General features: G+C 42.5%; 1 protein-coding gene across 1 annotated transcript in view; it reads left to right on the forward strand.

The window, feature by feature from the left end:
• ADAMTS16 (ADAM metallopeptidase with thrombospondin type 1 motif 16) overlaps nt 1–18,497 on the forward strand; it is a 366,708-nt gene that overhangs the window by 54,910 nt on the left and 293,301 nt on the right. The window contains exon 3 of the mRNA XM_044295482.1: nt 16,901–17,100. Coding sequence (XP_044151417.1) covers nt 16,901–17,100 — 200 coding nt within the window. The remainder of the gene's footprint in view (nt 1–16,900; nt 17,101–18,497) is intronic.

An 18,497-nucleotide genomic window follows, 5' to 3' on the forward strand; every position in this document is an offset into this window, starting at 1 on the left:
CACACTTCTTTTACACCATCGTCAGCTGATTCCACATAGATGTCTACAGGACCTGTTCTATTAAATGCTTATACAAGTAGATCCCCCGACAGAGCGGACAGGGTGTCAGCAGTAAGTTTGTTTTGACGTCACAGATTTTTTTGCCCTTCCTCTGATCCATCAGAACAATAACCCCCAAAAAATGGATCCTGTCATTTGAGCATCTACCTTCACTCGGTCAGCATTTGGTCAGTAATCCATCAGTATTGCTAATGCCAAAAAAAACAGGAGTGGATCCAAAACAGAGATGACCGAGTCAACCATTCAAGAACCACTGGGTTGCTGGTCAAGACACGACCGCTAGCTGACACTGGGAGCTTAGGCCTCTTAAAGTTGCCCCTGCTGCCATGGCCCATTGTTCTACTGCAACCTCTGCCTGTGCCAGAAATATTTAGGCCTCTGCCACTCTCTTGTGCAGGGCCTGGCACTTCTTTGACTGACATACTGTTAGATCAAGTAAATAAATAAAAAGGAAGTTAAAAGACCCAAGTCTGCAATTTTCTCACTTCACCACACAGCGTCTAATAAGCCCTTTTTTCACAGTAATACACACAAAAAAGGGCTTTAGAACATATAACTGCACTGCTGAACGACAAATATATTTTTCTTTTGCCACTAATATACGCAAAAAAGGGCTTTAGAACATATAACTGCATTGCTGAACGGCATTTTTTTTTTCTTTTGCCACTACTAATACACGCCACAAAAGGCTTTAGAACATATAACTGCACCACTGAACGGCAAATATATTTTTATTTTGCCACTATTAAACCACAAAAAGGGCTTTAGAACATTGAACGGCAAATATATTTTTCTTTTTCCACTATTACACAACAAAAAGGGCTTTAGAACATATAACTGCACCACTGAACGGCAAATATTTTACTTTTTCCACTGATACACGCCACAAAAGGCTTTAGAACATGTAACTGTACCGCTGAACGGCAAATATATTTTACTTTTGCCACTAATACACGACACAAAAGTCTTTAGAACATATAACTGTACTGCTGAACGGCAAATATATTTTTATTTTGCCACTGATACACGCCACAAAAGGCTTTAGAACATATAACTGCACTGTTGAACGGCAAATATATTTTTATTTTGCCACTATCACATGACAAAAAGGGCTTTAGATCATATAACTGCACCTCTGAACAGCAAATAAATTTTACTTTTGCAACTAATACATGCCACAAAAGGCTTTAGAACATATAACTGCACCGCTGAACAGCAAATATATTTTACTTTTGCCACTAATACACGCCACGAAAGGCTTTAGAACATATAACTGCACTGCTGAATGGCAAATATATCTTTCTTTCCCCACTTATACATGACAAAAAGGGCTTTAGAACATATAACTGCACCGCTGAACGGCTTTACTTTTGCCACTAATACATGGCAGAAAATGCTTTAGAACATATAACTGCCCCACTGAATGGCAAATATATTTTTTCTTTTTCCATTAAACACCCCACAAAAGGCTTTAGAAGATATAACTGCACCGCTGATCGGCAAATATTTTTTTATTTTGCTATTTTTACACGACAAAAAGGGCTTTAGAACATATGACTGCACCGCTGAACGGCAAATATATTTTACTTTTGCCACTAATACACAACAAACAAGTGCTGTAATTTTAGCACTTCACCACACAACGGCTAATAAGCCCTTTTTTCCCACTAATGCAAACAAAAAAATGCTTTAGAACATATAACTGCACCGCACAAGGGCAAATAAGACATAAAAATATTTCCTTGTAATAAACCCTGTTATTGGTTGTAACACCCCAATAACAAGAACAGTTTGCTGGAATTACAGAGCTGTATAATGGCAATATGGGTCCCCAGTCAGTGCAGCATGGTGTAATAGGATTGTTCCTATTACCCAGCTTGTAAGCTCCTCTACTGAACCCTGTTCAATATAAATGCTGTGGAATGATTCCTCCCTATTCTTTCCCTACACCTTGAATAATCTTTCCGTGCACTTGTAAATCATTTTTTTTAGCACAATGAAGTTTTTCCTTGAACTGTCCCTTGCCCCTGCTGACTTCTCTCCCTGCACTAAATACACGGCAAAATGGCAGAATCCAAGATGGCTGAGGCTATTTAGAGGGCTGTGACATCACAGGGCTGGCTGGCTGCTGATTGGCAGCATGCATGGCATTATGGGTGATCCTGCCTTCTCAGAGTTACCAAGAAGCGTGAGGAACACACAACTTCGATTCGCTCATCTCTAGTCATTAATATCAAAGTATCGGAAAACCCCCTTGCAGTGAATCTGTCACCATCAACCTCCCTATCAAACTGTTGGCATTGACACATAGCTGTGGTTCCCCTTAATTAAAACATTGTTTTTCTCTTGTTGATCTGAGGCTCCGTTCCCAAGTTATAATGCTTTTCCTTAATATGCAAATATGCCTTTGGTGCAATAAGGACATCGCCATTGCTCCTGTTTCACCCCAGCTACACTTATTTCTGTGGCCAGCCTCTCCCCAGCTGTTTTGTCATTTGCCTGTGTCTTGCAATCAAAGCAGCCTGGGAGAAACTGACCACAAAAATAAGTGGAGCTTGGGTGCAACAAAATCAATGATGATGCACCTATTGCTCCAAAGACCTAATTAGTATTTTAACAAAACATATCATCTTATCAACTCGGGAACAGAGCCTAGTATCAATAAAACAAAAACAGTAATTTAATTAGGTGAATCACAGCTATGAGTCTATGCAAACAGTTTGAATGGGTCACAGATTATCCTTTAAAGGGATTCTGTCACCTCCCCTAAGCCAAAAAACGATTTTAAAGCAGCCATGAAGCACAGCTTACCTGGATTAGGCTGTGCTCTTTTATCTTGCAATCCGTCCAGCAGTTACTGCAAAAAACGACTTTTATTGATATGCAAATGTGTCCTGAAGGTGCCCAGAGGGGCGTTTTTTTCTTCTTAGAGAGCCCAGTACCGCCCCTCTTACAGTGCCCAGCCCGCCTTCCTTGCACTGTCTAACCGCCTCCAGCCTGCCACAGCCTCTCCTCCCTCTCCCTCACGCCGAACGAACTCTCGCACAGGCGCAGTACCCACTGAGGGCTGCGCCTGTGCGATCAGCAGGAGACTGAGGGCAGGAGCTTCATCCTCGTCACTGGGCATGCGCCGAGCCCAGTGACGTCCGATGCTCGCTCTTCCCTGCTGACTGAGGGAAGAGCGAGCATCGGACGTCACTGGGCTCGGCGCATGCCCAGTGACGAGGATGAAGCTCCTGCCCTCAGTCTCCTGCTGATCGCACAGGTGCAGCCCTCAGTGGGTACTGCGCCTGTGCGAGAGTTCGTTCGGCGTGAGGGAGGGGGAGGAGAGGCTGTGGCAGGCTGGGGGCGGTTAGACAGTGCAAGGAAGGCGGGCTGGGCACTGTAAGAGGGGCGGTACTGGGCTCTCTAAGAAGAACAAAATGCCCCTCTGGGCACCTTCAGGACACATTTGCATATCAATAAAAGTTGTTTTTTGCAGTAACTGCTGGACGGATTGCAAGATAAAAGAGCACAGCCTAATCCAGGTAAGCTGTGCTTCATGGCTGCTTTAAAATCGTTTTTTGGCTTAGGGGAGGTGACAGAATCCCTTTAAAGGGTTTATCCCATGACTAATGTAAAAAATTAAAATCAGACATCATATAGACAAACTCTTTCTAACAAAGCTAGAACCAGCCCTGTACCTCACATGGATCCAGAGATCTCCCCATTCATTGCTCTATTAGATTTATATCAAGCTGAAAGCTCAAGGAGAGTGTATTTTCTGCTGCAGCTAAGGGGGCGTGTCTGAGCTCTCCCCATCACAACTCAGGAGGCAGTTTACGATTGAAACTGAGCATGTGCGGCCTTCTCAGTGAGCAGGTCAAAGATATAGGAAAAAAGAACAACAGGTGGCGCTATACAGATACATTTTATTGAATAGCTTACTAGCTATGCAAAATTTTTATTACATGCAATTACAAAAGTATTCAGGTTCTGGTTTGAAAACTGTAGATTATTTTTCATGGAACAAGCCTTTAAGAACAATTTGGCTTATTTCACATGAGCAATACGGAATGAGTTGGGTTCTGTTAAAAAAAAACAACTGATGGTTTTGCATGAAAGTTTAAACAGTTTTCTCTGCGACTGTGTTCAGTTTCAGTTTTTTCCGTGCGGATGCGGTCAGTTTTTTATGTGTTTTTCATGCACATGAAGAAAAACGAAAGAATAACACTCAACATATCCTAGCAACCATCAGTGAAAAATGTACCGTATTGCATCACATTTTTCATGCAAACTCCAGGGCTGCATGAAAAACACACAATATAGAACATGCTGCAATTTTTCCTGAACGCAAAGATGATCAGTGATAAACAATGCCCATTTGCACATACCCAGTGAAATAAATGGGTCTGGATTCAGTCAGAGTGCATCACGTCCGGAAAGAGGCCTAATAGAATTGCCAGTTTGGAACTGATTGAATAATTGATTAGCAAATTTTGAGCAGCTATGGCTTACTTTCTATTGTCCATTTTAACAAAATGGCCACCACAACATAGCACAAATATTTCTGTACGTAAAAGACACACAGTTACCAAAATAGTGTTTATTATTACTAATATACAGTATATGGGAATTTTTTATTGACTTACACGCGCAATGAATAATAATTAGTGTTGAGCGAACCTGAACTATAAAGTTCAGGTCCATACCAAACTTTACAACTTTTGGTACCGGGACCCGAACCCGGAATTTGCCGGAAAAGTTAAGGTTCAAGTACGGTGTTCGGGCATTTAATAAAGCTTGGTAAAAGGCTGCAGGGCACCAATCAACAAGCTTTTAAGCTGTGTGCCGTTAGAAGCCATCACAGCCATGCCTACTAATGGCATGGCTGTGGATGGCCGGTGCATTATGTGACCCAGCCTCTATATAAGCTGGATCACGTGTAGCACCGCCCATCAGCTCTGAGTAGTGCAGGGACAGAAAGCAGGCAGTTGAAGTAAGGGAAAGTGTTAGTGCAATATTTTTTTTTTTTTTTTTTTTTTGTGTGGGTGCAATACTCCATCTTTGCACCCCTAACACAGAAAGATAATCATAAATCTGGCAGTTAATTCTGTGGGTGACCTACAGCGATTTTTTTTTTTTTTTGGGGGGTGCAATACTCCATCTTTTCACCCCTGACATTGAAAGCTAATCATAAATCTGGCTGTTAATTCTGTGGGTAGCCTACAGCGATTTTCTTTTGTGGGTACAATGGAACATTGTACTTTGTACCCCTGACAAACAAATATAATAGTTAATCCGTCTGTTAGTTTGGTGCGCGTCATATACCCATTTATTGCGTAAAGTACACCTGCACTGCATACGTGACAGGGAAAATAATATAATTAATCTGTCTGTTAGTTAGGTGCACGTCATATAAACATTTATTGCATGAAGTACACCTGCACTGCATAAGTGACAGGATAATTGATATAGTTAATCCATTTGTTAGTTAGGTGCATGTCATATACCCATTTATTGCGTGAAGTACACTTGCACTGCATACGTGACAGGGAAAATAATATAGGTGATCTGTCTCTTAGGTGCACATCATATACCCATTTAGTGTGTGAAGTACACCTGCACTGCATACGTGACAGTGAAAATAATATAGTTAATCTGTCTGTTAGTTAAGTGGGTGACCTTAAAGAATGTGCAGAGCATGAAATAAGGGACGTGGCCCTGGTCTTAGTGCTGCTGGGGTTGGTGGAGCTCCTGTTGCAGGGAGAGGAAATGGTCGATCTGTGCCAGCTACACACCCAAATGAAACACCTTCCTCAGGTGCACGTAGGTGACAGAACGTTCAGCATTATTTTGTAGGCCCGAATACTGGTGTACAAATGGTGAGGCCAGAACAAGTAGAGGATGTAGTAGATTGGGTGGCTGATAGTTCCTTCACATTATCTCCCATCTGGTCCTTTACTGAAAGCACAGAATTGGCTCCTGGAGCCCATGGGCATCCGTCTTTCACCTCACCCCTTTGCAAATCAGCCAAACAGTCTGAGCCCCAAGGGTTTCCGAGGGTCGTCCACATAGCCCTGCATTAGAAATGGAAGAGATTGAGTGTACTGAAGCCCAACCACTTATGTTTCAGGATGTGGATAGAAATGGAAGAGATTGAGTGTACTGAAGCCCAACCACTTATGTTTCAGGATGTGGACATGGGAGGACTGCCGCAGCACATCTCTGATGACGAAACACAGGTGCCAACTGCTGCGGCTTTCTGCAGTGTGCAGACCGGCAAGGAGGCAGGGGTGAAGAGTGCGTGGAAGATGATGTGGAGGATGATGAGGTCCTAAACTCCACATGGAATCAAGGTCATGCGAGTGACGTGTGCAGTTAAGAGGAAGAGGTGGTGGTCAAACAGCACTAGCCGCGCAGCAAAAGAGGTGAGCAGTGTGCAAAAGCAGAGTGGCCGTCCCCTAGCCAGTATGCCTGCTACTGCCCACCGCCCCCATGGACTCAACACACCAAAGACAACTCCAAGGAGTTCCCTGGCGTGGCAGTTCTTCTGAGAATGTGTTGACGACAAAAAGCGAGTGGTTTGCACGCTGTGCAATCATAGCTTGAAGCGAGACATAAATGTTCTAAAACTGAGCACCACCTGGATGACCAGGCATCTAAATGCAAAGCACGAGCTGCAGTGAAGTAAACCCCTCAAAAAACACAAAATATCTCAGGCTCCTCGTGGTCCCTCTTCAACTGCAGTCTCGGCCCCTTCCTCCCCCTCTGGAGTAACAGTGGCACCTGTCTCACCGCAAACAGAGGATGTGGCAGCATCGCCAGTCCATGACCGTCACCAAGCATCTTCACAATGTCCCAAGGAAATGTTGAGCTGTCCATTTCCCAAACACTGGAGAGAAAGAGGAAGTACCCTCCTATCCACCCGCGATCCCTGGCCCTGAATGTTAGCATTTTAAAATGACAGGCTTTTGAAATGCTGTCATTCCATCTGGTGGAGACAGAGACTTTTAAAAAACTTATGGCAGTGGCTGTCCCACAGTACATGGTTACCAGCCACCACTACTTTTCCAGGCGAGCCTTCCCGGCCCTGCACAACCAAGTGGCAGACAAAATTAGGCGTGCACTATGCAACGCCATCTGTGGCAAGGTTCACATAACCACCGATACGTGGACCAGTAAGCATAGGCAGGGACATTATATCTCCCTAACTGCACACTGGGTAAATGCAGTGGCCGCTAGGCCTGAGGCAGATAACAGTTTGGCGCATGTCCTTCCGCCACTGAGGATTGCAGAACTTTTTTCTTTGTCTCCTGTTGCCTCCTACTCTGCTTCCTCCTCTACCGCCTCCTCATCTGGTCAGCGTAACACGTTCACCACCAACTTCATCACAGCCCGGGGGAACCGATAGTAGGCTGCTTTGAAACTCATCTGTTTGGGGGGAAAAACCCACACTGCACAGGGGCTGTGGACGGGCATGAAACAGATGAGTGGTTGGTGCCACTGAGCCTCAAGCCCGGCCTGTTGGTGTGCGATAATGGTCGAAATCTCGTAGCAGCTCTGGGCGTAACTTCGGCCTTCCCGCTCAATGCCTCATATGTGACGTGCCCACAAGGGCGAGCAGCAGCAGGCGATAGTGGAGTTTCAGCTGCAGCACGCACGGGTGAGTCGCTCTGTGGAACAGCAGCACTTCACCACAAATGAGTGGGCCTTCATGCGGGACGTGTGTGCCATGTTGCACAGTTTCAAGTACTCCAACAACATGGCCAGTGCCGATGACGCCGTCCTAAGCGTTACTATCCCACTTCTATGTCTTATTGAACGCTTTGGGCGATGATAGAAGAGGATGTGGCACAGGAGGAAGAAGGAAAATTTCCATGGTTATCAGGCCAATCATTCACAAGTTGCGCGGAGGGTGGGTTCCTGCACCAACAGAGGCCAGGTACACAATTGTCCAGCTACGGCACAGTTCTGGGGGATGAGGAGGATAATGAGGAGGAGGAACCGTGTTCACAACAGGGTGGTACCCAAAGCATCACTGGAGAGTGATTGGAAGATGCGCGAGTACAAGCGCATGCTGGTAGACGCGCTGCTGTTGGAATTCCCACCTGACACCAGGGGCTCAGTGTAAGCACAAGGCTAAGGCAAAGGAGGAGGAAGAAGTAATTGACGCAGCTGGGGGCACCACCAGTACCTCAGAAGGGAGGGTTAGAATTTCCGAAATATGGAAAAGCTTTGTCAGCACGCCAGCACCACCAGCTGATATGGACCGTCACAACATATAATGCAATGGCTCTCTGCAAGCCAAATAAAGTACAAAAGCATATTGTTATGCTAATGCTATGCTAATAAATTAGAGATGCTTGGCAAATACATTTTGTACAAAATTATTTGAGCCCGTCTGCCGCACGTCAAGGCGTAAAATGGGAACCTAACACTAAGTTCAACCTGTTGGTCTTTGGCTGTTGCATCTTGAGGAGCATGGGAGTGTCTGACGTGTGACGCTAGGCTCCGCCCCCCGTCCCCCTGCACGCCGGCCGCCTGGATCACCTGCTCGCTGAGTCCGCTTTGCTGTGCAATGCCGCTGGAGACGCCGATGCCTGGGTCCTGATCCCTGCCTGCCTGCCGCTGCTGGGAGCTGCCTGTCGGGTGGTGAGTCACTGCAGTAGCTGAACCGGAGTTGAGTGGAGAGGACCCAAAATCGAGGTGCCGGTGAGCTAAAGGAGTTGGAACATATGACGCTGTGCAGGTGAATTAGGGGAGAAAGATGGGGACCGCAGTGTTTCTACAAACCGTGTGGGGTGGATTGTCCCCTCTCCCCAAGGACTGAGCCCAGCTCCTGCCACTTCAGTTAGTATGGTCGCCCCCCACTGTTTAACACTGTTTAACAAACAATGTCAGTGATATTCAAAAAGGGGTGAAGAAAGAAAGAGAAAGCAGGAGAGAATATTGAGGGGCTGGAAACTGGAGTGTGGAGTGTGTTGGATGGAGGTTGTGATGTAAAATAGTGGGGTTGAGCGTCCTTACTACAATTGGAGGAAAGTAACAAGTGAGGGAAGAGGGAGATAAAGAGGGAAAGCAAATAACGAAAAAGGAAAGGAAAAGAAAGAAAAAGGCTAAAACAAAAAACAAAAGATAAAGCAGGGGGGGAGTGAAGATACTCAGCCGGTGGTCTACCAGAGTACATTGCAGCTGTTTTATTACCACATCTACTGATATTCCGAGTCTGACCTTGACTAACCCTCTGAAGAAACTCTTCTATAGGACTAAACCTCTAATCTTTTTAACACCTTTAAAATCTCCCGGATTAAACAGGGACCAATGACTAATTCATTCCGCTCCACTCAGCCCCACCCTCATATTCAATAGGTAAGTGGACATCTCTTTTGACTAAGATCCGCAACATCTTATTTTTTTTTCCTTTGGTGGAAAAGTAGACACCATCTTCTCTGATTAAACTCGTGCGACCGTTTTGGATAAATAGTAAAACAGTTACGACTTGGTTGTTGGACTTTTGTGTCTTCCTTTTTCCTCCCCCCTCTTCCTTTTAGGAATGCTAACCGTTTTTTGCTGCCAACAAACAGTTTTTTTTCCTCTCCTTTTTGTGAATAAGTTGAAACGTACGGTTGTGTCAAATTTTTGTAATACTTAGTATATTGCAAATTTCAGTGGTACTATATTTTTATAGATTTAATATTTCCCAGGCTAACCGTACTTTGTTAATACAGAAGTGCAGGTAGGAGGGTGAAGGAGGAGAAAGAGGGTGAGGATAAGGGAGTTTAAAATGCCACCTAAGAAAAAGGAGGAACTGCGCGCCTCTACTGGTGGTAGTTGTAGGAGATCAGCAACAGAGTTAGAGAGTGGGTCCAAACAACAGGGTTTAAACAAATTTTTGGATCCGAACTCGCCAGGTTCCAGATCCCCACAAAAAGATGGAAAATGTTATGGGTAATATAGTGACGCAGATCGGGGCAGTGCAAATGGATGTCAGTGTAATACGGGACGAGATGGAGAAAATAACAGAACGCTTACATGAGATGGAGAAAAGGATCCCCGTTCTGGAACATTCTGTTCAGAATTTAGAGAAGGAGGTGGTATTTTTAAAAGAGATGAATGGCAAGATGGAACAAAAATTAATAAATCAAGAAGATCTAACATAAGATGTGTAGGGATTCCACAGCGCGCAGAGGGAGACAATTGTATTGAGTTCATGGAGAGATGGATAAGGGAGAATTGTAAGGAGGGTACTCTCTCCCCGTTATTTGCTATTGAAAGAGCACACAGGGTCCCCACAAAAAAGAGGGTCCCAGGGGATTACCCCAGACAGATATTGGTGAAATGTCTACTCGCAAAGGACCGTGATACAATATTATTTGATGCTAGGAACTCCGAAAAATATCAGATACAGGGCGAAAAGATAAGACTCTTCCCAGATTATTGTCACGAGGGTGTCAAGAGCCACGTCTGACTCCGTTATACCCGGGGTCAGGAAGTCGCAGCGGGTGGCTGCGCGCTCTATGTCTAAAGATCACATTGTTTCTTAGTGATTGTTTTCTGTGTTTGCCTTGCAATCCTTTTTGTCTCACTCAGGGATCCGTAGCTTCTCCTCCTCAGCTGTTTCTTGTCTGCCACTCCCAACCTCCTTATATTCTCCTCTCAAACTTCTCTCGTTGCCAGTTATAGAGCTTCCTGCCTGGACTTCTATACTGACCCACTGGAGCTGTGAATCCTGGTTGTTGTTCCAGAGTGCTACCCTCCGGATCCCTGTTGGGCTTTTTGTTGTCTCCTGTTGTCGCCCTCCTGGGATTATATGTTTAGTCTGTATTGTCTGTCCTCCCCTTGGTGTTTTCCTTTAGAGCTAGTGGTGCGGACTAGTGTTCCCACCGCCCTGTTCACTATCTAGGGCTCATCTTAGGGAAAGCCAGGGTTTTAGGCACGTGATCGTCTAGGGACGTCAGGGCAGCCAGGTGCCAGCCGCAAGGTGAGTCAGGGGTCACCACCTTCCCTCTCACTTGGGCAGGGCCTTCCTCTTTCCCTCCCTCTGTGTCACGTATGTGATAGTCACGCCGATCGTGATAATTATTCAGCCAACACTAATGCCCGTAGAAAAGAGTTTATAGCTGTTAAAAAGAGACTAAGGGAGGCAGGTCTAAAGTACAGCCTACTTTTTCCGGCAAAATTAAGGGTGGAATATAAAGGAAGGACTGTATTTTTCCAGACCCCGGAGGAGGTTAGCGAGTGCGCAGACGGGGAGGGCCTATGAGGTGGGGGGTGGCTGAGGGGAAAGGAGCCATTATGCTAAGAGATGGAGTCGCTCCGACTGCTGGTCAGCAGGGGGGGGGGGGGCTATTTGTGTACCTATGGGATGAGGGAGAGGGGACGTGTTTTTTGTTTTGTTTTTGCTCTGCCCTCTTTGCTAGATGGTTAGGATTATTTCGTTAAATGTGAGAGGTTTACGAGAGAGAGTAAAGAGATACGCTATTCTTGAGTGGATGAAGAGGTTCTTGCCAGCCATTGTCTGCCTCCAAGAGACACACCTGGATAAGGAATATCCAAGGTGGTTGGAGAAGAGATGGATAGTGGAAGGGTATCACTCCGTATATACGACCTACTCTAGAGGGGTCTCAATTTTGATACACAATAAGATTAAATTTGAGTGTCTGGCATACGAGGCTGATGACTGTGGCAGGTACCTCTTCTTACATTGTAATATAGAAGGGGTCAAAATGGTAATTGCAAATATATATATTCCACCACCATATAAGCCAGATGTCTTGTATCAATTGCATAGATTTATGTTGAATAGACAGGAATGTATAATGCTTGCGATAGGAGATTATAATGCGGTAATGGACCCACTCAGGGATAGAATGTCTAGAGGGTGAAGAACACAAAAAGTAGATATTTTTTTTTAAAACTAGCCCAGGAATTTAATTGGGTTGATGTTTGGCGCTTCCAGAACCCGGATGAAACCATGTATTCCTGTTATTCCAAAACACATCAAACTTGGTCAAGAATAGATATGGTCCTGGGAAATAAAAACCTAGTGTCCCAAAACAGGATTAAGATAAAGTACTTGCCCATGGCCTTATCAGACCACAGTGCAGTGGTAATGGAATTAGACCTGAATAAGAAGAACAATTTGCCACTTTTTAAGTTTAATTCCCACTGGCTACCGTTGATTCCAGATAAAGAGAGTATAATGGAAGAACTAAAAAATTTGTTTCAGGTGAATAATGATTCTACTAGTAGGCTAATTGTTTGGGATACGGCCAAGGCATATTTAAGAGGATTGCTGTTTAAAACGGTGAATTACTGGAAAAAAAAGTACTAGAGAAAGAGGTAATGCATTGGAAAAAAAATTACAAAAAGCAAGAATAACATGTATAACGCATCCCACTGATCATAATAGGAAAGTATGGGAGGAAGAACAGGAAAAGTTAAAATTACATCAACTAGATAGAGGTAGGAAAGAATTGATTTTTCAAGGGATCCGGTTAGCCTCTGGGGGAGAAAAGGTCAGTAAAATTTAAGCAGGTATAGTAAGAAATCAAAGAGGGAAATCCTGGATTGGGGCGATTAGAGATAAAATGGGCGGAATAATAAATACACCAGAAGGAATCAAAAAAGTGTTTCTGATATAGTTCCTGGAAATATTCAAGTCCAGGGTACAATACCCAAAACAAGACCTGGACCTATATTTAGACCAGATTGCTTTCAGAGAGATATCCCAGGCCCAAAAAATAGGTGATCTACCAGATTCCATGAAAGAGGCAATTATTACACTAATCCCAAAAAAGTAGACCCCGGGTCATATAGGCCAATATCCCTCCTAAACACGGACGTTAAAATTTTGGCAAAGGTCTTGGCTGACAGGCTGTCAAAGGTGATTAAAGATGTAATAAAGGAAGATCAGACCGGTTTTATACCCGGCAGAACGATATACTCAAATATAAGAAGGTTGTTTCTTAATATTGAAGCCAATAGATCAGAAATAGGGGAGAAAGCGGTACTTTCACTGGATGCTCAAAAGGCATTTGATTGTATTGAATGGGAGTATTTGTGGGCAGTATTAAAAAGGGTTGGTATAGGGGAAGGATTCATAAGATGGATCCAGCTTATATATCATAATCCAAGGGCTAGAGTGATGGCGGACGGGAGCTTGTCCCTGCCACTTGCCCTTTATCGGGGCACAAGGCAGGGATGCCCTCCCTCCCCATTACTATTTGCTATTGCGATTGAACCCCTGGCAAGTATAATAAGAAACGATAAGGAGATTAAAGGTTTTCAATATGCGGAAGGAGAAGAAAAACTGTTAATGTACGCGGATGATATTTTATTATTTATGCACAATACTGGGGATCAGTTTAACAGAGTTATAGATATAATAAGTTTTTTTTTTTCTAGTCTAAATATTAATTGGGGGAAATCACATATGTTGATATCACAGGGAGATTTAAGGGTGCATGTGCTTGAAAAACACGAGAACTTTAAATATTTAGGTATACAAATTTCTGGAAATATAGAAGAATATGAAAAATTAAATGTACTCCCCTTAATAAAAGAACTTGGAACCAAAATGCACATTTGGAAAAGATTACAAATGTCAATACAGGGTCGGGTAAATCTAATAAAAATGTTTTTCCTCCCAAAAATACTCTGTCCTTATGTCCTCCAAAATGCCCCATTGAGACTACCGCAGAATATTTTTAAGTTATTCGATAGCCTAATGGGGGATTTTATTTGGAAAGGAGCTATCCCTAGGATAAAGAAAGAAGTGTTTCAGCTCCCAGTGAGAGAGGGTGGATTAGCTGTTTCAAATTTTTATTTTATTTTTTTTGTTATTTAATAACACAATACGGGCATATAAAAGGTAGTTTAAATGGTTTAGTGGGTAGGGGTAGGCAGGAAGTAAAAAGATTGGGGTGGAAAGAGGAATGGAATCAGAGGTGTTGGAATCGGGTACACTGGGGAAAAATACTACAGGAAAAAGAATATTAAATTCACTGGACTATATATGGGTGGAAATGAAAAAAATATTAGTGATTAAAGAGTTTTTGCACTACACACCTATTTGGAAAAATTTAAATCTAAAGGAACTGCAAACGATTAGGATTTATATAGATTGTGGGAAAAAAGGAATGAAATATCTAGGCCAGATATTTGAGGAGGAATAATTGAAAGATTTAATACATTGGCTAGGGAGTTTGGGATCCCCCAAAAGGATATGTATAAATACTTCCAGCTTAGGAACGCGTTGTGGACAGTGGAGCAGGATGATAAATATAGAAGGGAAAAATCTGATAGATTGTATAAATTTACTAACGGAGGTGAAAGAGGAGGATCAACCGCAGAAAGATACAAGATGGAGGGAAAGAAAAAATGGATTACAATACTCTCCAGGAAAAAATGGGAAAAAGAATTACAATCTTTTACGGAAGAGAAGTGGAAAGATGCTCTTAGAAGTTACGCTAAGGTCTCGGATAGGGGTTCACATAAGATTTCACAGTTTTTTATAGTTCATAGATTACATCGATCCCCATGGATGTTGAAAAGAATGGGCGTGAGAGCTGCGGATAAGTGCCCAAAATGTAGGGGAGAGAATGCAGATTTAATACATTGTTTCTGGAGATGTCCCAGATTGTTCAGATATTGGACAGAAATAGCGGAGATCTCTATAACTGAAGGTTCAAATAGCTGAAGATCCAGTAATCTGTATATTTGGGGCAACTGAGCATCTGAAGTTAAATGAAAAGATACGATTGGTTCTGGACAAAGTATTATTCCAAGCGAGACTCCTTATACTTAAGAAATGGGTAAAGGTAGATCCTCCGACAGTGGGACAATGGAGAAAAGCAGTCGATAATTTGATTAAAGAAGAACGGGTGATGGAGGATCATGGCAAAAAAACACAAAACTCTGAGGAAGTATGGAAAAAATGGTTACTTTAGGGCTGGATATGTCTGTTTTTTTTTTTTTTTTTTTTTTTTTTGTCCCCCTCCTAGGGGTGGTGGGTGGGTATTGGGGATAGAATAAAGGGGAGGAAAAAGAGGGGAAAAAGGGAAAACAATATATATTTTTTTAATTGTAATTATTTATTGTTAATATGGACTTTTCTATTACTGAGTTCATGTGTTTGGGTACAAATGTACCGGTACGTGTCTTTATGAAATGGAAATAAAAAGGAAAAAAAAAGTTCTACCTGTTAAGTGCCATGACAGCGACCATGAAATTCGGGGGGTAGGTTCCACATGCATGCTGGGTCCCCTTTTGGTTTTTATCATTTTTGGTGCCAAAATAGCCTCCATTGAATACAGGGGATGCAAGTACCAACATGCATGCCGAGTCTACTACCCACTCCATACCTCTCCTGGTGTCAGGGGCTTCTAGTGAGTGGGGAAGCTTTATACTCATGCTAATTAAAATCAGCCTATGAGGCAGACAGGCTGGTCAGGAGTGCATGACCAACTGGAGACAGCCACATCTCCAGTGCTAAATACAAGGGAAACACAAAAGGGGTTGGTCAGCACATCCCAATGCGCAGGTGCACGCTGCTATGACTGGAAACACAAAAAAATACAACATATAATGCAACAGCTCTCTGCAAACCAAATAAAGTACAAAACATATTGCAATGCTATGCTAATAAATTAGAGATGCTTGGAAAATGCATCTTGTACAAAATTATTTGAGCCTGTCTGCCGCACGTCAAGGCGATCTCTGTAAGACAGGAACCTAACACTAAGTTCTACCTGTCAAGTGCCATGACAGCGACCATGAAATTCGGGGGGTGTAGGTTCCACATGCATGCTGGGTCCCCTTTGGTTTTTATCATTTTTGGTGCCAAAATGGCCTCCATTGAATACAGGGGATGCAAGCATTAACATGCTAGTAGGAGGCAGTATTTCAGCAACATGGTGGAACAGTACATGTGCACACAGCTACATGTACTGACTGATGGGTCTGCCCCATTCAACTTCTGGGTCTTCAAATTGTGCACATGAGCCTGACCTTGCCCTTTACACCTTGGAGGTGCTGGCCTGCGTTGCGGCCAGTGTATTGTCCGAAAGTATGTTCATCATGGCAGGGGGGTGATCACAGACAAGCGCAGCCGCCTGTCCACAGCCAATGGCGACAAGCTCACGTTCATTAAAATGAACCAGGCATGGATCCCACAGGACTTGTCCGTACCTTGTGCAGAATAGACAAGTATACCGGCCGCACCCAGCCATTGTTATAGTCCAGCAAACTTTCTTTTTGTTTTCTTTATTATATTTCCCAATGTTTTGTGGTCTTCCCAAAAGTATATAAAAAAAAATATATCTACAAAAATAGTGTTGGCTACTTCCTCCCCCACTACCACCGCTTCCACCTACACCGCCATCTCCACACCTCTTTAACCTACTACTCCACTTTGACCTCCGCCTCCTAGTTCAACATCATTATTTATAACTTTTTTTTAAATTCTATGTTATTTGAATTCATTTCCCTATTCACATTTGTTTGCAGGTCAATTGTCCTGCTTTTACCCTATTTTACTTCCTTTTGCAGCCTTATAGCATTTTCTATGACTTTAGAGCCATTTTAGTGCCCCAAAGTTCGGGTCCCTATTGACTTTAATGAGGTTCAGGGTCAAGTTCGGGTCCTGAACCCAAACTTTGCGGCGAAGTTCAGCGAACCCTAACTTCCAGGTGTTCGCTCAACCCTAATAATAGCATTGATCGAAGCTACTGAATTTGTATATTTGCTTGAGAGGAATCTTTGCCCAATTGAAAAATAATTAATACATAAAGCTTCTTGGTGTCACTTAACCGTAAAATTATAACTTCCTTTTGAATTTTTTTTTTTTTTTACCCAGATATGCCTAAGCCTCCAAAAGAAGACATGTACATTTTACCTGATGAATACAAATACCCAAGAAGGGTCAAACGGTCATTGATAAAGCCACAGAGGAACAAACCATTAAATGTGGAAATTCTCGTTGTCGTTGACAAGAAAATGATGGAGAATCATGGTCATGAAAACATCACCACCTACGTTTTGACAATACTCAATATGGTACGATTGCAATTCTTTCAGATGAGGCGCATTTTGTGTAAATCCTTTTTAAACTGTCTTCCTGTTGCACAAGTTCTGTACTTGCATTAAACTGGATCTAGCGTAAAGACCTTGCTTTGTGGACATTTGCTAATGGGCAGATTATTGCAGATCTGCAAGGGCAGGTTAAGTTTTTAGACTTTTGGGTTCATGTGAATGTTAAACCAGACTAGCAGATCCAAATATTAGATTTGGTAATTTTAGTTATTCGGGGAAATGGACGAATATCAAATGTCTGTAAGTGGCAAAAGTATGGTACAGTATTTGAACCTTTGCTTTCAGTATCTGGTGTGACCACCTTGTGCAGCATTAACTGCAACTAAACTTTTCCAGTAATTTTTGATTGGTCCTGCACATTGGCTTTGAGGAATTTTAGCCCATATCTCTGTACAAAACAGTTTCAACTCTATTATGTTGGTGGGTTTCCTATGATGAACTAGTTGCCAATCATTTGTATGAACTGAATTGATTATTTGGCAATGCTTTTTTTAATGTTAGCTAAAAAAGGGACATAAGGAATCGAGTGATATGTACAGTAGGTTAACAAGCTGTGTAGCAAATCAGTGGTTCAAGTCTTTACTTTCTTGGTCTTATAGTTAAATATATTAGTAGCAGGAAGAGGTAGGAAAAATCTGGGGATGATCTAAAATATTGGGTATAATTTAGACACTCTATTTTCAAAAACACATTGATCAATATTTCATCCAGTAACACCAATCCTATGCTATTGTAACGTAGTGTGCACAAGTAACTTAAATGCTGCAGATTTGCAGTTGCAGATTTTCATGTGCACAGCATGTCAATGAAATATCATCGACATGCTGTGCAAAAAATCCAGTGTAAATTAACCTGCAGTGTAAATTTAAAATTCAAAGCATGGCAATTTAGGCTGTTCATTTCCATTATGGATTTCAGCCTTTGCAACCATTTCTGTGGCATGTAATATATGCTGCAGAACTGCTATATTTTTTACCTTGCAAAATATTAAATAAAATTATAAAAAGCAAATGTCCCCAAGAGGTCTTTTATGACCATGAAGGACATATTATGTTACAAAACATACAAACAAAAAAAGCATAACATTTTGAATAAAATACAAATAAAAAAGACAACACAAACATAGAAACACAATCGCTATAGCCACCCCAGTTACCCAAGATTATACATATTATATATCAATTTGTCTAAAACAAAAAAGGAAGCTCATTGTAATACATATCGGAATCAATATGCAAATATAAAGGTGTAGTGTCACCTTTTTGTATACACTACTGCTAATAGAACGAAAAAAAAGTTTCCATTAAAAATGTATTAGAAAACAGCCCTGTATGTCATGGAAAAAATGCTGCAGAAATTGT

Source organism: Bufo gargarizans, chromosome 5 (assembly GCF_014858855.1).
Source record: "Bufo gargarizans isolate SCDJY-AF-19 chromosome 5, ASM1485885v1, whole genome shotgun sequence".
Lineage (NCBI taxonomy): Eukaryota > Metazoa > Chordata > Amphibia > Anura > Bufonidae > Bufo > Bufo gargarizans.